At 39.0% G+C, this 18,987-nt stretch overlaps 1 protein-coding gene across 1 annotated transcript in view; it reads right to left on the minus strand.

Moving 5' to 3' along the window:
* slc8a1b (solute carrier family 8 member 1b) overlaps positions 1–18,987 on the minus strand; it is a 145,808-nt gene that overhangs the window by 18,349 nt on the left and 108,472 nt on the right. Inside the window, exons 6-7 of the mRNA XM_030747762.1 lie at positions 9,667–9,812; positions 5,045–5,144 (exon numbers count right to left, since the gene is read on the minus strand). Coding sequence (XP_030603622.1) covers positions 5,045–5,144; positions 9,667–9,812 — 246 coding nt within the window. The remainder of the gene's footprint in view (positions 1–5,044; positions 5,145–9,666; positions 9,813–18,987) is intronic.

The following is an 18,987-nucleotide window of genomic DNA, read 5'->3' on the forward strand; positions in this document are numbered from 1 at the left end:
ATTATGCACTATGGGACGTCATCATTGGTCTCCTCCGTCCAGTGTGTCATCTGCCATGCCATCAAGTTATGGCAAGAATTGAAAGACTATATGGGCAAAGACCTTTTGTTTAACATCACACTGCTGAAGCCTAAAATGACCTCCAGCTAAACTTTACATTGCATTTTTGCACTTAAAACATATTCTTAATGGACAAGACATCTGGCATGGTCCCTTTGGAAAGTCCTTTGTAAATTCACACATTTTGAAACACAACACTGCATATAATAATAATGATAATGACAAAACAAAAATAAAAGAACAGGCCCCTTAAAGAATAGCATGCAAATGAAATGAAAATAATGCATTCAGGACTCAACACTATCAAACTGCTCTCTACCATGGAAGGTTTGTCCCATACTGTACATGCACAATGATAATTACAAGCATAATCTCCCACTGTCTCCCTGTACTAGCTTATTTGGGGACTATTGTCCATGAGCCACACAATGCAAACAAAGACACGCAAGAGGGAAACAGGTCATTGCACACATGTGAATCACCAGCACAGTGACATTTGAAGCTGGTTTAAAAACTGGCTGAATGCAGGTTTCTTGATTTGACACGAATGCCATGAATTCGGAAGAATTATGTTGGAATGTGCGCCAGTGTAAGTGCCAAATTGGTTACACAATGTGGTGACCTTAAGGTCAAGTCTTGGCAGACTTTTAATGTCTTTACAAAGCTGCCATCTTAGGAGAAAAGCTGTGCAAAATTTGGAAAAAAAAAAAAAAAACTCTCTGGAAGGGCTTCAAAGCATGACATCTTGATTTAACACTTGAGTTTGGGAGGGCGGATGAGGGTGACAGTAAGATGTTGTCTCAATGTTTTTGTTTAAGATGAAGGAATATTTAAAGCTCATTTAAAGTCATTCTAATCTCAAATTCAATCTAATATGCTTGAGAGGAGATAAGACAAAGTAGGGAAGGATAGGGGGAGGGACAGAAAGAGAATAAGAAGCAGAAAAAGACAGAGAGAGAGCGGGAAAGGGAAAGATAGAGATGAGATTAGACGAATCCAGCTTATCTGTGTGTGTATTAAATCCACAGTATCAGAGACAGCTGCTTTGGACTTGGTCAAACCAGCAGTGAGAGTGAAGAGATGAGCTGCCAAGTAACAGCATGTCTCTATTTGGGCTTATTGTGTAAGTGTGTGTCTGCCTGTGTGGCAAGTTTGGAAAAAGTGTGTGAGAAGTTCACGTGATTTCTCCTCAACAACGGCACAAGATCTCCTAAATTAGATGTTTGAGATTACTGTGTTTCATCCCACTGCACAATAATATGGTACACTATGTCTTATAAGCATTTTTCATAGTATACAGCATGTGAAAAAGCATTTGTTTCTATTTTCATTTATAAAATTCTCAGCATGAAACTTATTTGTCCCATTGGTTATTTTTGCTTTATTGTGTTTTCTCTCTCCTCCTCTGCTTTCATTTCCATTCTCAGTTGTTTCACAGCTGGGTGTAAACTGCCAGTTTGATCTACAAGCATCCAATCAGCTCTTAATCTCAGACACTTTGAACTTGCACAGCGCAATCAGCTTCAGGTTTTAAGACTCGGAAAAACCGATCAGCCTCCAGTCCGACATGGTTTTGAATGTGATTTTGCTTGTCAACTGTATTTGTGTGGGCATGTTTCACTGTGTTATAGTTAAACTGTTCTCGTTTGCAAGCATATAAATTGTTAAATCTTGCAGAAAACTCCAGTGTTTTCAAATGCACACAATACAATAATACTGACGTGGCAACTTTACTCTATATGTATGCAAGAGTAACCAAATGTGTATCTTACAATAAAAGTCTGTCCTTTGGTGGATGCTGCTTTCACTACCATTAGACAGCTCTCTCTTTAAAACACACACACACACGCAGACGCACGCGCGCACGTGCGCACTAACACACACACACACACACACACACATGCACAGAGCACTCTGTCAGCCTAGACAAGCTAATCCCAGATAAGAGAGCAAAGACAACCCTTTTCATTAATGGCATCAGCTCACCAACAAAGACTGGCTGACAGGCTGGCTAGCTAAAGCACAAACAAACACATGCACACCCACACAGGATAAAGTTATTTGAAGACACTAAAGTGATTGGAGCAAGATACATACAAACAATGCCCTAACACAAACCCAGTTTTAAATGCAGCAGCAAATTTGTTTTTTTTTTTTGTTTGTTTAAATCCAACTTTGTATTTTTATGTGCACAGTGTGTGTACATAAAAATCTGTGGCATTTTTATAGCAACAAATCAATGGTCCCAGTTTAACTGTGTTAACAATGATTTGCTTCTTTCTGATAGCTATTCTGCTTGTATATGCAGTTCATGAAAGCCTCCATTTTTCGAAGGGTTCAGGCACCCTCTCTATTTTTAAGATTAGGCTTAAAACTTTCCTTTTTGATCAAGCCTATAGTTAGGGCTGGATCAGGTGACCCTGAACCATCCCTTAGTTATGCTGCTATAGGCCTAGGCTGCTGGGGGGGTTCACATAATGCACTGTTTCTTTTCATTCACCTTATTTACTTTGTTTATACTCCACTCTGCATTTAATCATTAATTGATATTAATCTCTGGCTCTCTTCCACAGCATGTCTTTTCTCTCCCCTCAGCCCAACCGGTCGCGGCAGATGACTGCCCCTCCCTGAGCCTGTATTATTGTAGGGTCTTTACCCACAATACAAAGCGCCTTGAGGCGACTGCTTGATTTGGCACTATATGAATAAAATTGAATTGAATTGAATTTATAAAACTAGTCCAGCTGAATAACTGTTTGGTCATGTGTGCTTTGATTGACAGGTGTCCTTACGCAGGGAGCTGGACCTGAGTGGCGTCTGTTATACTCACCTTAGCTAAATTGAGACTAAAGTGGACAAGTCCACTTTTTTTGTACTTTTTGGGGCATTTTTAATGATTATCTGACTACAATTACAGCTTCTTGTGTGATACAGTCCATCCAAGCAAAAAAGCATCAAGTACAAGCCAATCACGCTCGTTCTACTCTGCTTTTCATTAGCAAGTACTTGCTGTATTCAGTGGTTAGGTTTGTTATGTTTAAGCACGAGGAGTGATAATTAGTTAGAGTCAGGGAATCCAAGACTAAACTAATTAGAGGCAGAGCACTGCAATAAAGTACTACTTAGCCATTATTTATGTAACTGACTGACTAAGGAAAAAGTAATCAAAAGGCATTAATTATATAGTCATCTTACAATACAGTTAGTGGCCCCATATCTATTTCATCAAAAAATCCAAAGCTCTTCTGTGACCAGTGTTAATTTAATCTCCGTGGAGTCAAGCAGTAGATGTGACTTACCCACTATGGGGTGAACTAAATGTACAACTTTAGCTCCAACATCCTTCACTGGACTGCTCACTTAATAAACAAAAATAGGCACTTACAGACCCTGCTTACAGGTGAAATCTGAAGTTCAAAGGAACTGACTGGCAAGAAAAACTGCAAGTCACACATCGAGAACCCATTATAGCAAGAACTTTCTAATGCATTGCTGTTTCTCCTCTCTTCTTCCATTGATGAGCTGCAGTAATGTCACTCTACCTCCAGAGGGCAAATTGCCACAAGTAACCACTGAACTGTGAAGATTCTGCAGTGAATCTGAAAACTGCTGCCGTTCTCTCTTTCCCCTGGATGCTCCCTTGTCCCTTGTCCCTCTGTCACTCTCTTTTAAAGTTATTACCTTTACTTCATTTATTGCATGAGTTATTTTGATGTACCATTTCTGTTTTCATAGCTTACTCATCCTTTGTCTTTATACATTTTCTTTACTCCTTGCATTACTTTTAAATGAATGCATATATCTTCTTTCCCACACCATTCGTGTTTCTCAAAGGCATTTTCACACTGCAGGGATGTCAGTTTCTGTTTGCATAATAATGCCTGATGCTTCCTCTCTTCACAGGACCACCACCACCTTTGCTTATAGCAGATCTCGACGTGATATGACATTAGTGTTAAACATTCCTCCCTCAAGACTGCGATCAGGATACACTTTATTTAGTTGGCTTCATGAAAAAAAACTGTTTTGCATTCTTCAGTTCAATGATGAATAAAAAAGCAATGCAAGCACACACGACTAGGACTGTAGCAAACATCTGTAGCAGCATCTTTCATTACACAGAGTTCAACATCTTGATACTGACAGGAATTAATGTGGTGTTTCAGCCAGTTATTTACCAGAGGCTAGAAGCTTTGAATTCACTGTACGAAATGTGGGCATGGCCAGACAATTTTTTATACTTACTTGGTCAAGGCCTGAACATGAATCAGCTGTAGGGAAAGATGATTCTTAACACCAGTGATTTTGATGGCAGATTTAATAAACTGGCCAGTTTGAGATTTCAGCTAAACTCATCCCACAGCAGATGATACTCTGTAAAACTGCCTGGCAGAAAATTATCATCAGTTTCTGTTCAACACTACAGAGCCTCTTTCTGCACTCCTCTCTATCCCCAAACACACACATGCACACACATCCTTGTTCTTCTGCCTTTGTGGGGGCAGAAACACACAGTCACACAGTCACTCTCACGATTGCTTTCAACGTTATCACCCATCTGGTTGGTGTTTGTCTAAACCACACAGGCCAATCCACTATCCAGTAACCAAAACACACACACACACACACACACACACACACACACACACACACACACACACACACACACACACACACACACACACACACACACACACATGATGTCATGAAACCACAGAATTACTCTAATTCATTTTTATAAAGAGATGGATGTTTTGAATGAGGTTTCTGATATATTAGATTGAACTGATTGTCAGGAGTCGGGGAACAGAGGACACCCAAGAGCTCAACTGACTGTAAAACTGCAGCTGATCACAATAAAAAGAATTTACACCACACACTCATTCTGTCACACACGCACATCTGCTTCATAAAACCCCCTCAGATGACTCCAGTTAAAATCAGAACTGAATACAAAGATTCAAAATCTTGCCATTGGCCTTACCTGCGCTTACAGTGATGGCTTCTATGAACTGGTCTCTCCAGCTGTTGGTTCCTACCAGCAGAGCCAGGTTGGTCTTCTTTATCAGCTTGTCCACTGTGTTCTGCCAAAGGAGAGACAGATAATCAGTGTTCAAGATATCCTGTTACAATAGAAAATTATTCATTTGCACCTGGCATAAGAAACCTTTTGGATTCTTTTCGAAATAGAACTCGACTTTCACAATAAATGCAATTTTTCTGAATTTCCAGTGACATAATAATGGTGAGAACACAAGCATACTCTGCATCACTTTTATGCAACTCATCACTGAAGCTATAAGATGCACACTGCAGTGAAATATTAAAATTCAAGACTGCATGGTTTTCTATTACAGCTGCATCATTCCTGTACATCACTTTATACTTTTTTCCCAAGTCTAATATATGTGATATTTCTGCAAGAATTCAAAATATAGTTCTCACTACCATTTATTAAAGTAAAAATTCAGATCTGCGGTAGACTTTTTTCTTCTCATACTTCACTGTTTACTTCCATTTTCCTTTTCCATCGCTTACCTTTTTCCTTCAGTGTGGCATTCATTTACAGTGTTTACATTTTATTGCAGTTTTCTTCAATAGCAAGAAGCTATAATAAATTGGGGGTAACACTCAAAACCTCTGGCATGTACATACATACACTAATTAGTGCAGCAGTGGGGATTGCTCTCTCTCCTTTTCTGCATGGTTCAGAGGGAAAGTGTCATGCTAGTTGTGTTGAATGGAGCTTAGGTGTGTAAATAGTGCTTCTCTGCTGCTGTGGACACAAACATGCACAGACACACAGCCAGCTTTACTCTGTATGTGAAGTGTTTACTTAACTGCATTGAGCTAGGTTTTATGTGTAATGCCGTCTCTTAAGATTGCTATTCTATCATATATACCAGGGCTCTTCAACTCCAGGCCTCAAGAGCCCCTGTCCTGCAGGTTTTAGATGTGTCCCTGATCCAACACACCTGTATCAAATGGCTCAATTACCTCCTCAGTATGCAGTCAAGTTCTCCAGAGTCCTGCTAATGACTTCTATATTTGACTCAGGTGTGTTGAAGCAGAGACACATCTAAAACCTGCAGGACAGGGGCTCTCGAGGCCTGGAGTTGAAGAGCCCTGATATACACTGTCATTTTTTTTATCACCTTTGCTTTCTAGCTCATTTCTTCCCTTCCTTACTTGCCTGATTGGTCTAACATGCACACACCTGCATTTCTCAATTCTTCATATTAATTCATCCTTTATTTTGAGAGGGGCCCATGCTGAGACTGAAGACTGTTATGTATTTTGAGTGACACATGAAATTAATAAATGTTGACTGTGTGTTTATTTTATGCTGGGGTCAAAATAATCCAGATTGGTTTCATCATATAAATATACCAGAAACAATGGTTGCTTTAAATAATTGAAAAATAATTATGTCAGAATCAAAAGAAGGTAAATAAGCACGTAAATTCTAATGTAAATGCTTGGAATAAAAGCTGCTATTTCTATAATGTAAAGTCTATACTTTTGGTTTGTGCAGTATTTAACTTAATTGTAACTTTACTAAAATATTAAATTGTTGTTTCTTTGGATGACTAATCACATAACTAATAATGTCTTGAGGTGAAATAAGTTAATATTTTGGGATGACAATAGTTTATTCTTCGTCAGTCTCTAGGCTATGTAATTCTGAATTCTCTCTGAACTGATTTGCTTTTGCATTCACATAATTCAAATTATTTTAACCAATATTTTAAAAGCACATTGATGATTCTAAAAAAAAATGGTTTGAAATAACAACAGTAGTTGGGTTTAATGGTAGCATATTTCATAATAATACTTGCCCTTCCTTCTTTTCTTAATTCTGATTAGGGTTAATATGTACATACAGTACTGTATAATTCTTGAACCATCCCTCATTTCTTTACATTTTGGTTCCAAGGAGCCAGACATTCTTGTACTTTTATTTAAAGTGGTCTTGAACAATAGTTCACTGGGTCCTTCCAAGTTTTTCCTAATTTTTCAGTCCAGTCCTTGTACCTTGCATTTTCAGAGGAATGAATTTCTTTGTGTTAGCCTACTTAACACTAGCCTGTGAATCATTCATACATGAAAAAGGCCCCTAAGGGATAAACCAGTGTTGTATCTACACATAACAGACAATATAGCAAGGAACCAATTTGAAATTTTCCTCTTTAAGCACTTTTTACTAGCAGCCCATTGCAAAAAAATAACATTTGTTCCCATTTCTTTAGTTGAATGCATAAAAAATGCCAAAGATAACACAGTATAACACACATAAAATAGTATTTTTGCACCAATAGGATGGTTCCCAAAGAGCTACTAGCCAAAAAATTCTGGAGTGAGTGCCTATACCCATCTGTAAAACATCACGGAGGCTTTGCCATAGAAAGCTTGCCAAAGAGAAAAACTCATTTGAATTGTACAAGCTGTGTTTTTGCCTTATATGCTGTACGTTTCCATTTATTTTCACACGTTTCAATAAACTGCTTCACCTATTCCCCATTTTCCTAGTAAAATATAAAGAAATGAGGGGTGGCTCAAGACTTTTGCACAGTACTGTCTTAAAAAAGAAAAACATATTAAAACTTTTTCTTACTTTTAACCTCCTATTTTGTTCAGTCTCTAATGTCAAACACTGTTGTACTCGACCACTGCCAATGGACAGTACTTCAGATAACTATAGGATCTCTTTACACACACACACACACACACACACACACACTTGACAAACTATAGTATCCTGTCAAGTGGCAAGCTATTACTGGGTGCTATTAGCTGTCTGTCTAGAGTGAGTGTGTAGGTGGAGCAGGAGCAAAGAACATGCATTAGTACACACAGCCCCCCCCCCCCCCCCCCCCCCCCCACACACACACACACACACACAAATGTAACATGCATGGTAATTACATCTGCACTTGTCTTAAGAGTCTGTGTGGGAGAAGGGAACAAGGAAATGAAGCAAACATAACAAATACCCAATTATTTCCTATATGTATCAGTAAGAATTTTGAGTGTAATATTTAATGGAGAGATTTTTTTTTTGCCCTTTTGCGAACATATTACTTTATTACTACACTCAAAGCAGACAATAATTATCACAATAACTTTATTTATAAAGCACTTTAAAACAAATATTTTCAAAGTGCTTCACAGTTCAAATACAACTGCACATTAAAAATAAGTACCGTATTTTTCGGACTATAAGCCGCTACTTTTTTCCCACGTTTTGAACCATGCGGCTTATAGCCCGGTGCGGCGTTTCTGTGGATTTTTCTTTAACCACCAGGGGGCTCTTTAGCAGGATATGAATCATGGGACGTCAAAGTTGGAAATCAAAGAAGAAAGCGCCAACAAGTGCTAGCAGCAGGCACAAAAGAGATTTTTTTCAAACTCCCTCATCATGGAAACCACAAAAAGAACTTCCTATGATGCCGCTTTTAAGTTGAGGGCTATCGACCTGGCACTACAGGAGGGAAATAGAGCCGCTGCACGTAAGCTCGGCGTGAACGAATCAATGGTGAATTGACTTGTTATAACTCAAATTTGGGGTTGTCTGTCCCCCTCTGCTGAGTGCCGAGTAATTGTGGAAAACCGAGAGCGGCGGAGATACCAGCGGCTTATAGCCCGGTGCGGCTTATATATGTACGTTTCCAGTTTTTTCCAAAAAATTTGTAGGTGCGGCTTATAGTATGGTGCGCTCTATAGTCCGGAAAATACGGTACACGTTTCAGCACACAGACACACAAACATACGGCCTTACTTCTTCAAAAGCGTGGTTGCCTCTGTATTTAAAGTAAGCTCATGGAACCGTTAAAAGAACCTGATCAGATGATCAGAGAGGCCGACTGCTTTATAACATCTCAGCAGGTCTGCTATATATGCAGGAGCCTGGCCGTGTAGGGCTTTCTATGTTGATAAAATTTTAAAATGGATTCTGATTTTCACTGCAAACCAATGGAGGGAAGAATTTGGGTGATGTGCAAGTGCCAGGTAGATTTTGTTAGCAGCTGAGCTGCTGCATTCTGGACTAGTTGAAGACGGGTAAGGAAGACTGAGAGATGCATGTGAAACATGAGTTATGATAATCAAGGTGGAAGGAAATTAAAGTGTGGATTAAAAGTTCCAAATTGGATGACAGCCAACACATCATTTTCAAGTTTTCAGAGCAGACAGTGACAGCCTATTGTGTAATGAAATATTATGCATTGTAGTGTCCTTAGACCTGTCACCTTTATGTCAGCAAACAAAAGCCTCTTTTCAAGCAAAAGTACCTGGAATTATGAAAAATGAAGGTAATTTGTGTTCACTGCAGTCTGCAAACTTACAAAAACTATACAAACCAGTCAGCTGATGCACAAAAAAGCTACAAAACTATTTTAGACTTGTTTCTTTTTTGCTTGTGTATTTGATTGCAGTAATGCAGAAGATAATCTAATTAAATAATATAAAATACTACCAATACTACAAACAGGGCTTTTTTTGGGAGCCTAATTTAGGTCTTTATCCTGTAGTACAAACATGATTAGTTCCCCCATGGGTTTGGAAAGGTCCTGCAGTGGAAACATGGCTGATGTAGCACTGCCTTACCTTGAATTCGTATGATTCCTCAATGATCACCTCCAGTTTGACGTGATCTCCCAGCATCGGACGGCCCATTTCAGCTATGCGCCGCTCCTCTTCATCTTTTCCCGTCAATGGTTCTTCTTCCGCTTCTTCTTCTTTCTGTTGTTCCTCTGAAAAAAACAAAAAAACAAAACAAGACAAAAACTGTTAGAAGAAAAAAAAAAACAGCAGCAGGCCATTCAGGTAAAGCTGCAGATATCAGGGATTCATTGAAGAGATTTAGCTGGAAAAAAGATCTATAAAATCAGGAAAAGTAGTTGAGAAGAAGTACATCAGAAGCAGTACTTGCAAATAAGAGAAAGAAATGCAGATTTTGTTTCTTTTTACAAAGTTTTCAAAGTCAGAAAACATTATATGTGAAGAGGTGGCATGTCAATTGAAACCATAAATTCAACTTAAAGTTCACTTTATTTATCATTCCAGACATACTAAAATACACGGGGACAAAATTTTGTTTACATTCAGAGTGATGCAATATGTGACAAATAAATAATAAAATAGTAAAAGACATAAATAAATACTACAACAAATACTATGGATAGAAGAAAAAAAATATGTCACAACCAAAAAACACAACCAATACCAAACTTAAACATATTAAGATGATCAAAACGCTACAGTTAAATGTTAAAAGATCACTTGAACTGTGTATGTTATAGGGCGTTTAGCACTCTCATTGCCTGTGGAAAGAAGCTATTGCACAATAGCTTCTTTCTCTCACAATGCAGAAGGCTTTCTTCTTGCATCTGTCCTTGAAAACGGTCTCCAAGGAGGGGAGTGAGACCCTGATGACCCTCTCAGCCATCCTCACCACACCCTGGGTAGGACAGGTTGTTGTCCCCACACCAGCTCACTGTTTTACCTCTGCTCTGTGAGATGTTCATCTTTGTCGCTGATGAGTCCCACTACTGTAGTATCATCAACGAACTTGATGAGTTGATTTGTGTTGAATTTGGTAGTGCAGTCATGTGTCAGCAAAGTCAAGCGCAGTGGGCTGAGTACAGCCCTGAAGGGGCTCTGTGTTAAATTTGATGGTGCACAATGTCTTACTTCTAGCATGTAGTGTTTTCTTTCTGATAAGTAGTCTCAAATGCAGTTACAGAGTGAGGTGTTCCGTTGAAGCAGAAGGAGCTTGTTCAGCTGCTCTGGCTGAAGAGAAGCTGATAAGCAAAATCCTAGCAAAGCTGTTCTTTTCCCTCCATGTGGGATAAGATGATGTGTAGGGCATGTGTGATCACCCTGTAAGGGGTCCAGAGAAGGTGGGAGGCTGGCTTTAATGTGATCCATGACTACTCGTTTGAAACACTTCATTATGACAGAGGTCAATGCCACAGGCTGGTATTCATTAGGGTAGATTACAGGTGTTTTCTTAGGCATGGGGTGGTGGCGGGAGTCTTAAGCTGTGCTGGTATGACAGTCTACTGGAGAGAGATGTTAAAAATAACTAACTCAGCAGCACAGTCTTTCAATACCTGACCTGATATTATCAGGTCCTGTAGCTTTGTGATTAACTTTGTTTAGTGTTCTCATCATATTAGCTGTACCTAGCCTCAACACCTGCTCACCATCAGTTGGGGTGGGTTTCTTCCCTGGTGTGTAATTCAGTGTCTTAAACCTCTTGAAGAACTCATTCAGCCTGTTATGGAGGGAGATGTTGACGCCCTCCACTTTTGATTTTATTTTATAGTCCATTATGGCCTGAATCCCCTGCTCCCTGTTTGCCAGCTTAGCCTTCTTGATGGATCAGGAGTAGTCAGTTCTTGCTGACCTGAGAGCTAGTTTGACCCCCGATCTGAAGGCAGCGTTTCAGTACCATTCTCTATGCTGGTAAAAGCATAGATGTTTGTGTACACCATATCCAATCTGTTTGTTCCCCTGGTTGGAAAGTGGACATATTATTGGAATTTGAGAAGAACCGTTTTTAAGTTTGTGTGACTGAAATTTCTAGCAACCGCAATGAAACGGTCTAAATCTACAGTCAGTAGCTCATTGATGGCACTGTACTGCTGCCACAGGGCATCCTGGGTGTTAGCATCTGGAGGAATGTACACAGCACCAACAGATGTAGTTTTAGTCAAAACAAAAGTTGCAGATAATCTATCTTCTAAGGAAGGAACACTGGCAAGTAATACTGATGGGATAGAGGGTCTGTTTGTGGTAGCTTTTAGCCTAAATGGTAAATGGACTAGTTCTTAGATAGCGCTTTTCTACTCTACTTTGAGCACTCAAGCCTAGCCCAGATGCTCTCTTCGCTCGCTTGTATCTCAGTGCACACCGCTTCCTATGTGTCCTACTGCGTGCAGCTCTGTCAGACAAGCCTGGGGAGCTCTGTACAGCTCCTCATCCATAATGGTAGGTCTGTAATCTTCCACAGACTTTCAAGGCTGCAACTCATTTTCAGCAGCAAATCCCAGTCATACTTTAACGTATGACGCACATGATGCTTGAGACAAATGCAACAAAAACAATGACATGTACATTTCTCTTAAGTGAACATTGATGCCAATCTACTTGTTATGTTTAAAATTTTTTAAAAGTTTCAGCAAGACAAACAGACTAGTGAGACATTTGTGGTCAAAATCTGGACATACACAGCAGCTGTACTGGGAGGATAATTGTCAGTTTGTGCCAGTTGTTGTGGCTCAAATTTTTATGGGTAATGACAGGAACCCATATGTCCACTGTAATTATTATAAGTTCTACTTACAACATTAAAATGCCAAAGTTTTTTCTTTAATAAACAAACCAACACTAAGTCCTCAGGCAGTCCAGGATAGCAGGTACCAATACATTTTCATCACTAATTCTTCAAAGTGTGCTCATGATCACATGCCATCATTGGCACTTTATTCATAATTGCCACTCTAAGTACCAATCTTTGTGTTAAATCATTAACTAGAAATGTCTGTAATTTTAACTTATCTAATTAGGTTTATATTCTTCAAATGTTTTAGTACCATTACTAAATGAAAAATACTTCCATTAGTTCCCCTGTTATCTCATTATCCCTGTCGCTCTGTCTTTCATACACCACCCCCATCTCTTTTCTTTTCTCTGTCTTTATGGTCTGTGCCAGTAATTGAGATTCACCGTAGAGAAAGAACTCACTGCTGGTATCAAAGGGTGAGGTGTCAGAGAGAATGGCCTTGATCATATTTTTCACGGGGGAACAGTTATCCATGCTGTTGCCTTCCATTACTGTGCACTGCATTGTGGGTCTACACCAACCCAATGGTCATTTGTTCCCCTCAGTTGAATTACTGCATGGAGCTTATAGCTCACTTGCACAAACAGCCATGCAAATTTCTGCCAGGAGCACTTTCATCAAACTCCATGAGCAAGGGGCACAGTTTGTAACTGTTGTGCCCTCCATGTGGCAACAGAGTTATGGGTAGAGCAACCAAAAGACAACTTGCTGGTTTTCTTTTTATTACTGCGGTATACAAAAAGCCACTTTTGTTAATAACTAATCATTCACCAAGAATAAAGTCCTAGCAGGTTACTTTGTTAGCCAGCTGTAGCACATACAAACAGATTAAAAGATTAGCTGAAAATATGACCTGTCTCTTCAGTCCATATAGATGCTTTCATTGTTCTTACACTCTAGAACCACTGCTTACAACACACTGTCTGCCCATGGCTTGTAAACTACAGGGAAAATAAGTCTGCTTCGCCTCGACCTCACTACCAAGTAGATTGCTGTCATCACTCAAACACAGACACACATCCACGCTCACCGAGCATTCCTGTTTTTCACCTTCACATTACTCTTCCCTATAATGACCCAGTGTTCCCTGTGTTCAGTCCAACATTTTGTTAACCTATCCATCCACCTTGACCTTCTCCATATGAGGACATTGTGGCTTAAAATTACACCTATGTTATCTCACTTCTTTTTTGATAGATAGGTTATAATATGGTAATAAGGTATGGCTGTAAACAAAGACATTTTTTTTTAATGCCAACAGTTATTACAGTTTTCAAAATATAACAATAGTTTGCTCAGAAGGTCTTTTAAAATAAAACTTTATATCCTAGATGCTCTTCAAGGTTCACTTTTTTTGTAGTTAACCTGAATTTAAAGTAACACACACACACACTTACATACAATTTAATGCTGATTTAATGAACTTGGTTTCCAGCCTATGCTAAGTCTCATATGGGATGAAGCTGACCCAGCAGTGTCCTCCTGAGCTCCAGCTTCTGTGTGTGAGTGTATGTGTAAATGAACCTGACAGAGGTTGAATGTTGCAGGGTAAGATGCTGCTTCTTGTCAAAGCTGCTGTCTGTACCATTTATCATTTGGATTTCTTTCCCTGTGGTGTCCTTCTCTCTGCTCCTTTGAAGCTAATTCAATTAATACCACTGAATGTACTTTAAAGTTAGGACAGCTAACCAGAAATATTGCTAAAACACTTAAATATGCACTGAATTAAGCTTTACATAATTAAATTCTAAAGTGTACACTTTTACCCTCTTTTGGTTGAGTACTGTGCAGAAGTCTTGAGCCACCCCTCATTTCTTTATATTTCACTTTCAAGGAAAAGTGGTCTTAAGCAATAGTTCATCAGGCTTCCTGTAAGTCTTTCCATGTTTTTCTTTGCTTTTTCGCTCATTTTCAATCCAGTCCTTGTGCCAGGCAATTTTCAGTGGATTTTTTTTTTTGTTAAGCCACTTAACACTGACCTACAAATTACTCAAGCATAAAAAAGGCATTTAACTCAAGGGATGAACCAGTGTTGTGTCTACACATAACAGACAACTTAGCAAGGAACCAATTTTAAATTGTATCTTTAGGCACTTTGTTACTAGCAGCATGTCACAAAAACATCATTTGTTCCCATTTCTTGAGCTGAATCTACTGAGACAACACAGTTTGACAGGCATAGAAAAGTATTTTGGCACTAGCAAGATAATTAACAAACAGAAATTAGCTGGCATATCTCAGCAAGGGGTGCAGTGTGTCCTTAAAAAATTTGGGTAAGCTAGACAAGTGGAGGGGAAAAAAAGTGGCAAGCATAAAAAACTATCTACAGCAGATTAACAGTATATGAAGGTCTACGGCACCCCTTGCAGGGTTCCGTAAAAGTCATGTGCTTAAGAAACAGGAAAAAATCCAGGGAATCCCTGACATAGGACCTGAGAGATTGATCTGGCTCATCAGTTGATCCAGCTACTGTCACAGCCTCATCAGAAATGGTGGTAGTGCAAGGATGGCTGTCAAGAAGCCATTCTCAAGGAGGGGAAACAGGAAGAAAACACTGACATATGCCAAATTACACAAGAACTGGACTAAAAATTAGTGGCAACAGGTCTTCTGGAGTGATAAACCCAAATTTGGAATTTTTGGTTCAAACTGTCATCACTATATATGGAGGAGGTCAGGAGAGGTACAACAGTGACTATATACAGCCATTTGTAAAACATGTTGGATGCTCTGTCGTGGTTTGGGGCTGCATTTCAGCCAGTGGAGAACTTGTCAAAATTGGTGAAATTATAAACACAGAAAAGCACCAAAAGATTTCGATTCACTACGTATTGCCATCTGGAAAGTGTCTGATTGTCAGCGGCTTCATTTTTTGGCATGACAATGATCCCAAACACACTGCCAATGCACATTGGGACAAATAAGAAAAAGCACACAATCATCTTGACACAGAATGGAACAAAAGTCAGTCAACATCCAAAGAAGAGCTTTGAATGTCCCTCAGGAAGACTGGAGAACTATTCTTGAAGACTACTTAAACAAATATAAAGAAAATATAAAGAAACGAGGGGTGCCTCAAGACTTTTGCACAACACTGTATATTTGAATAAAAACTCACCTAAACTATGAGGACAATATCCTGTGATCTACCTTGTTGGTATCTGTAATTTTCTTACATTTTGTAGCCCTGTATCCACCTTTTCTTGTCTTTGCTTTCTTTTTCATCTACCTCCTGTCATCTCACCCTCTTTCTCTCTGACGTTCACAATTAAAATCTTCAGTTTCTTTTTATCTTTCTGTCGCTTTCTCTAATTCCTTCTTTTTTTTTTTTCCTGATTTAGTTTCACTTTAAATAGGCTTCAGCAAACTCTAAACACAAACCAATAAAGAACACAATACTTAGTCAGATAACAATACTGACAATTTAATGCAGCTCTTAAGTTAATACTACTGCCTTATTAATTGGGAACAAATAAGGTCGTGGGACAGTTAGGAAAGGTCATCCCTCTCTCCCACTAGCAAGAAATCCTGGCTTGTTCTTTTAAAAATGACAAATGATTATATTGTCAACTTTGCCTGCTATCAATTTTTTTTTAGTTCTTTCCATTCCTCCACAAGGGACAGCAAATACCTATGCCAGTTTTATTGCAATCCCTGAATTGCTAAATCACTTAGGAAAAAATAACTTTGCTCCTTCACTCTTTTCCTAAATCTTATGATTTTCCAATCTGTCATTAGAATAAGCCAAAACAGTCTTCAGGGTGCTGGTATTCCTGCATGGTTTACTCAGGTCTCACCTGTATGTCCAGTTGTGAGGACAAATCTGACTTGGAGAATCTTTTGTCTGCTGCATGTGAAAAAGAGTAACTTCAGATAATTTCAAAACCTGATTTTCCTGACACTGTTTAGAGTTCACATGTGAAATTAGCAAAAGAAAGCCACAAAAGAGCAGCTGAGAAACTTCAGCAGCTCCAGTGCACTTTTATTGTTATATCAGATAACACAGATTCTGGCTTCCATATAGTACAACACAACATAACAATTAGATTAGATTCAGCTACTCAACCATCCAAAAAGAGATACTTGTTAGATGGTCGAGTAGCTTAGTGTAGTAATCAAGTTAGGAAACAGAGTTTGAAGTTATTTCTTTTCCATTCTTTGCATCACTATTTCTGGCAAGTTTTGGGTGAGCAACCAAGTGCATCACTGTATGTGCTTTTCAGGAGAGACTGTTTGAAAATATACTGTAGTGCCAATATTGATCTCTTATCTATTTTGGTCAAAACTTTAAATTCTGGCCATTGGCAGCTTTAGCGCCTTTTGCCATCCAATGAGATTAATAAAAACACAGCATAAAAATATATAATTTTTTCTAAAATAATCTGGCTATTAAGTAAAGTTTGACTAGCATTTAAAGTTTGTGCATAAGCAAAAATCTCATCCAGCTAAACTATCAATCCAAATGTTAGATAACAATATGACATGACATTTTCCTGAGTGATGCTGGCTCTAAAGGTGCATGTTTGCATTCCATTTCTGAACTTAAAAATTTTGCTAGTTTACTAAATCTATTCAAGTCTGATTTTTTTTCCCCTGAGATTTCCCCACAGTGTTTTCTTTAGTTTAGCAGTTGTGTCTGCCTCTTTGTCTGGGTGAAACATCTGTCAATATGTGTCTGACAGGAGGTAGCATGTGTTCGGTGTGCATGTGGGATTTCACACCTTGTCATGTTTGATGGGGTCCCTACTTTAACAGAAGTGATAGAAGGTGACTTGGAGAGGAAGGAGAGAGTCCAAAGGTTGAGTAAAGGGTAAAGAAGAAAGAAAGAAAGAACAATCAATGAGAAGAGAGAATCTTGTATTGTTTAATTGATTCAAGTTTTATGAGAGAAGGCAGAGGGGAAAAGATGGAAGGCAAAGAGAGAAAACATCTTTGCAAACTGTCAGCATGTGAAAAACAGAAGATGAGGAGAGGGCAGAAACTTCTGCGCTGTGTGAATGAGGGGATATGCAGATGGAAGGAGGAAGAAGACAGGAAGGAGACAAGAGAAGACACAGCCTCTGACAGGATTAAACAGTACAGCAGGGGACAAGATGGAGGAAGAAGCAGTTGTTACACTGTCAGATTTCTCCAGAGTCTCACAGAAGGAGGCAGAAAAGCAGCTGGACAAGAAGAACTTTTAATGACTTGACAGACTTAACAGGTCTTGTCTGTCCATGAGAGAGGAGAAAAAAGAGGCAAAAAAGAAAGACATTGATATACTGTAAGGGAGAAGAATATGGGAATAAGGAATATAGGTAATATATATTAAAGAGAAATAAGCAGAGGGTAGGCACATGACTGTAGCAAGAAAAAAGAAAAGCTATGTGAAAAGAACAACTGGAGTAGAGGAAAAAAAAGGAAAAAAGTGTGAAAATGAAGAAGTGCTACAACATAGCCTACATCATAGTAGTTAATTCTAAGTCTACTTGACATCTGGCTTAAATTTTAATAGAAGTTTGGAGCAGGTTGCTATCAGTTTCTTTCTTTGGCTTTCAGTTAAGAGCTTGGTTCAGGCCATGTTAGACACTACAGTTGGTTAGACACTACATTTTGTTTAGAGCTGAACAAAATGAACTGTGTATCTGAGACTGAATCTTGGAGTGCTGTGTGCTGTCACTGAGGCTCACCTAGCTGCTGATTTGAATATTATCACTTATTGTCTTAGTTTCTATTTTCAAATGTGTTACCTGAAATAGAAAAACCTGCAGCTGTATTTTATTTCTATAATCCATCCATCCATCCATCCTTCCACCCATTATTTTATGCCTATCCAATATTTTGTCGCAGTGGCAGCAGGCTAAGCAGGATATTCCAGATGTCCTTCCCCACAGCACCTCCTCCAGGAGGAACTGGAAAGACACCAGATGAGATGTATAATCTCTCCACTGGATTCTGGGTCTACCTTAGGGTGTCCTTCAAGTTGGAAAACCTCCAGAAGGAGACGCCCAGGAGGGATCCTAACCACATGCCCAAGCCACTTCAACTGGTTCCTTCTAACACAGAGAAGCAGTGACTCTACTTAGAGCTTCCTCCAGATCTCTCCTCACCCTATCTCTAAGGCTGAGCCTAGCCACCCTATGGACCCTATTTGCCTCCTTGTATTTGCAGCCTTAATCTTTCAGTTATTACCCAGATCTCATGACCATAGATGAGGCCTGAAATGTAGATGACCTGGTAAATGGAAAGCTTTGCCTTTCAGCTCAACTCTCTCCTCACCACGATAGTACAACACCCACATTACTGCTGACGCTACACCAGTCCACTGGTCCACCTTATGCTATACCTTCCCATCACCTGTGACTAAGAGCCCAACAGATGTGGGTGAAGCCTACTACTAGACTAATACTACTTATTTCAATAAGTAATGCATAATATGTGGCTTATTACAGTAACCCAGGTAATTTAACATTAACGAAGCTATAAACTATCCAGGTTGTCTGAAGCTAATGTGCTGCTAAGGTTATATTCTGATACATATTTTCTTTATTTTACCTGTGTGCAATTACTAAACTACATATTAACAAAAGGCAATCTTT

The sequence above is a fragment of the Archocentrus centrarchus genome, chromosome 15 (genome assembly GCF_007364275.1).
Source record: "Archocentrus centrarchus isolate MPI-CPG fArcCen1 chromosome 15, fArcCen1, whole genome shotgun sequence".
Classification (NCBI taxonomy): Eukaryota; Metazoa; Chordata; class Actinopteri; order Cichliformes; family Cichlidae; genus Archocentrus; species Archocentrus centrarchus.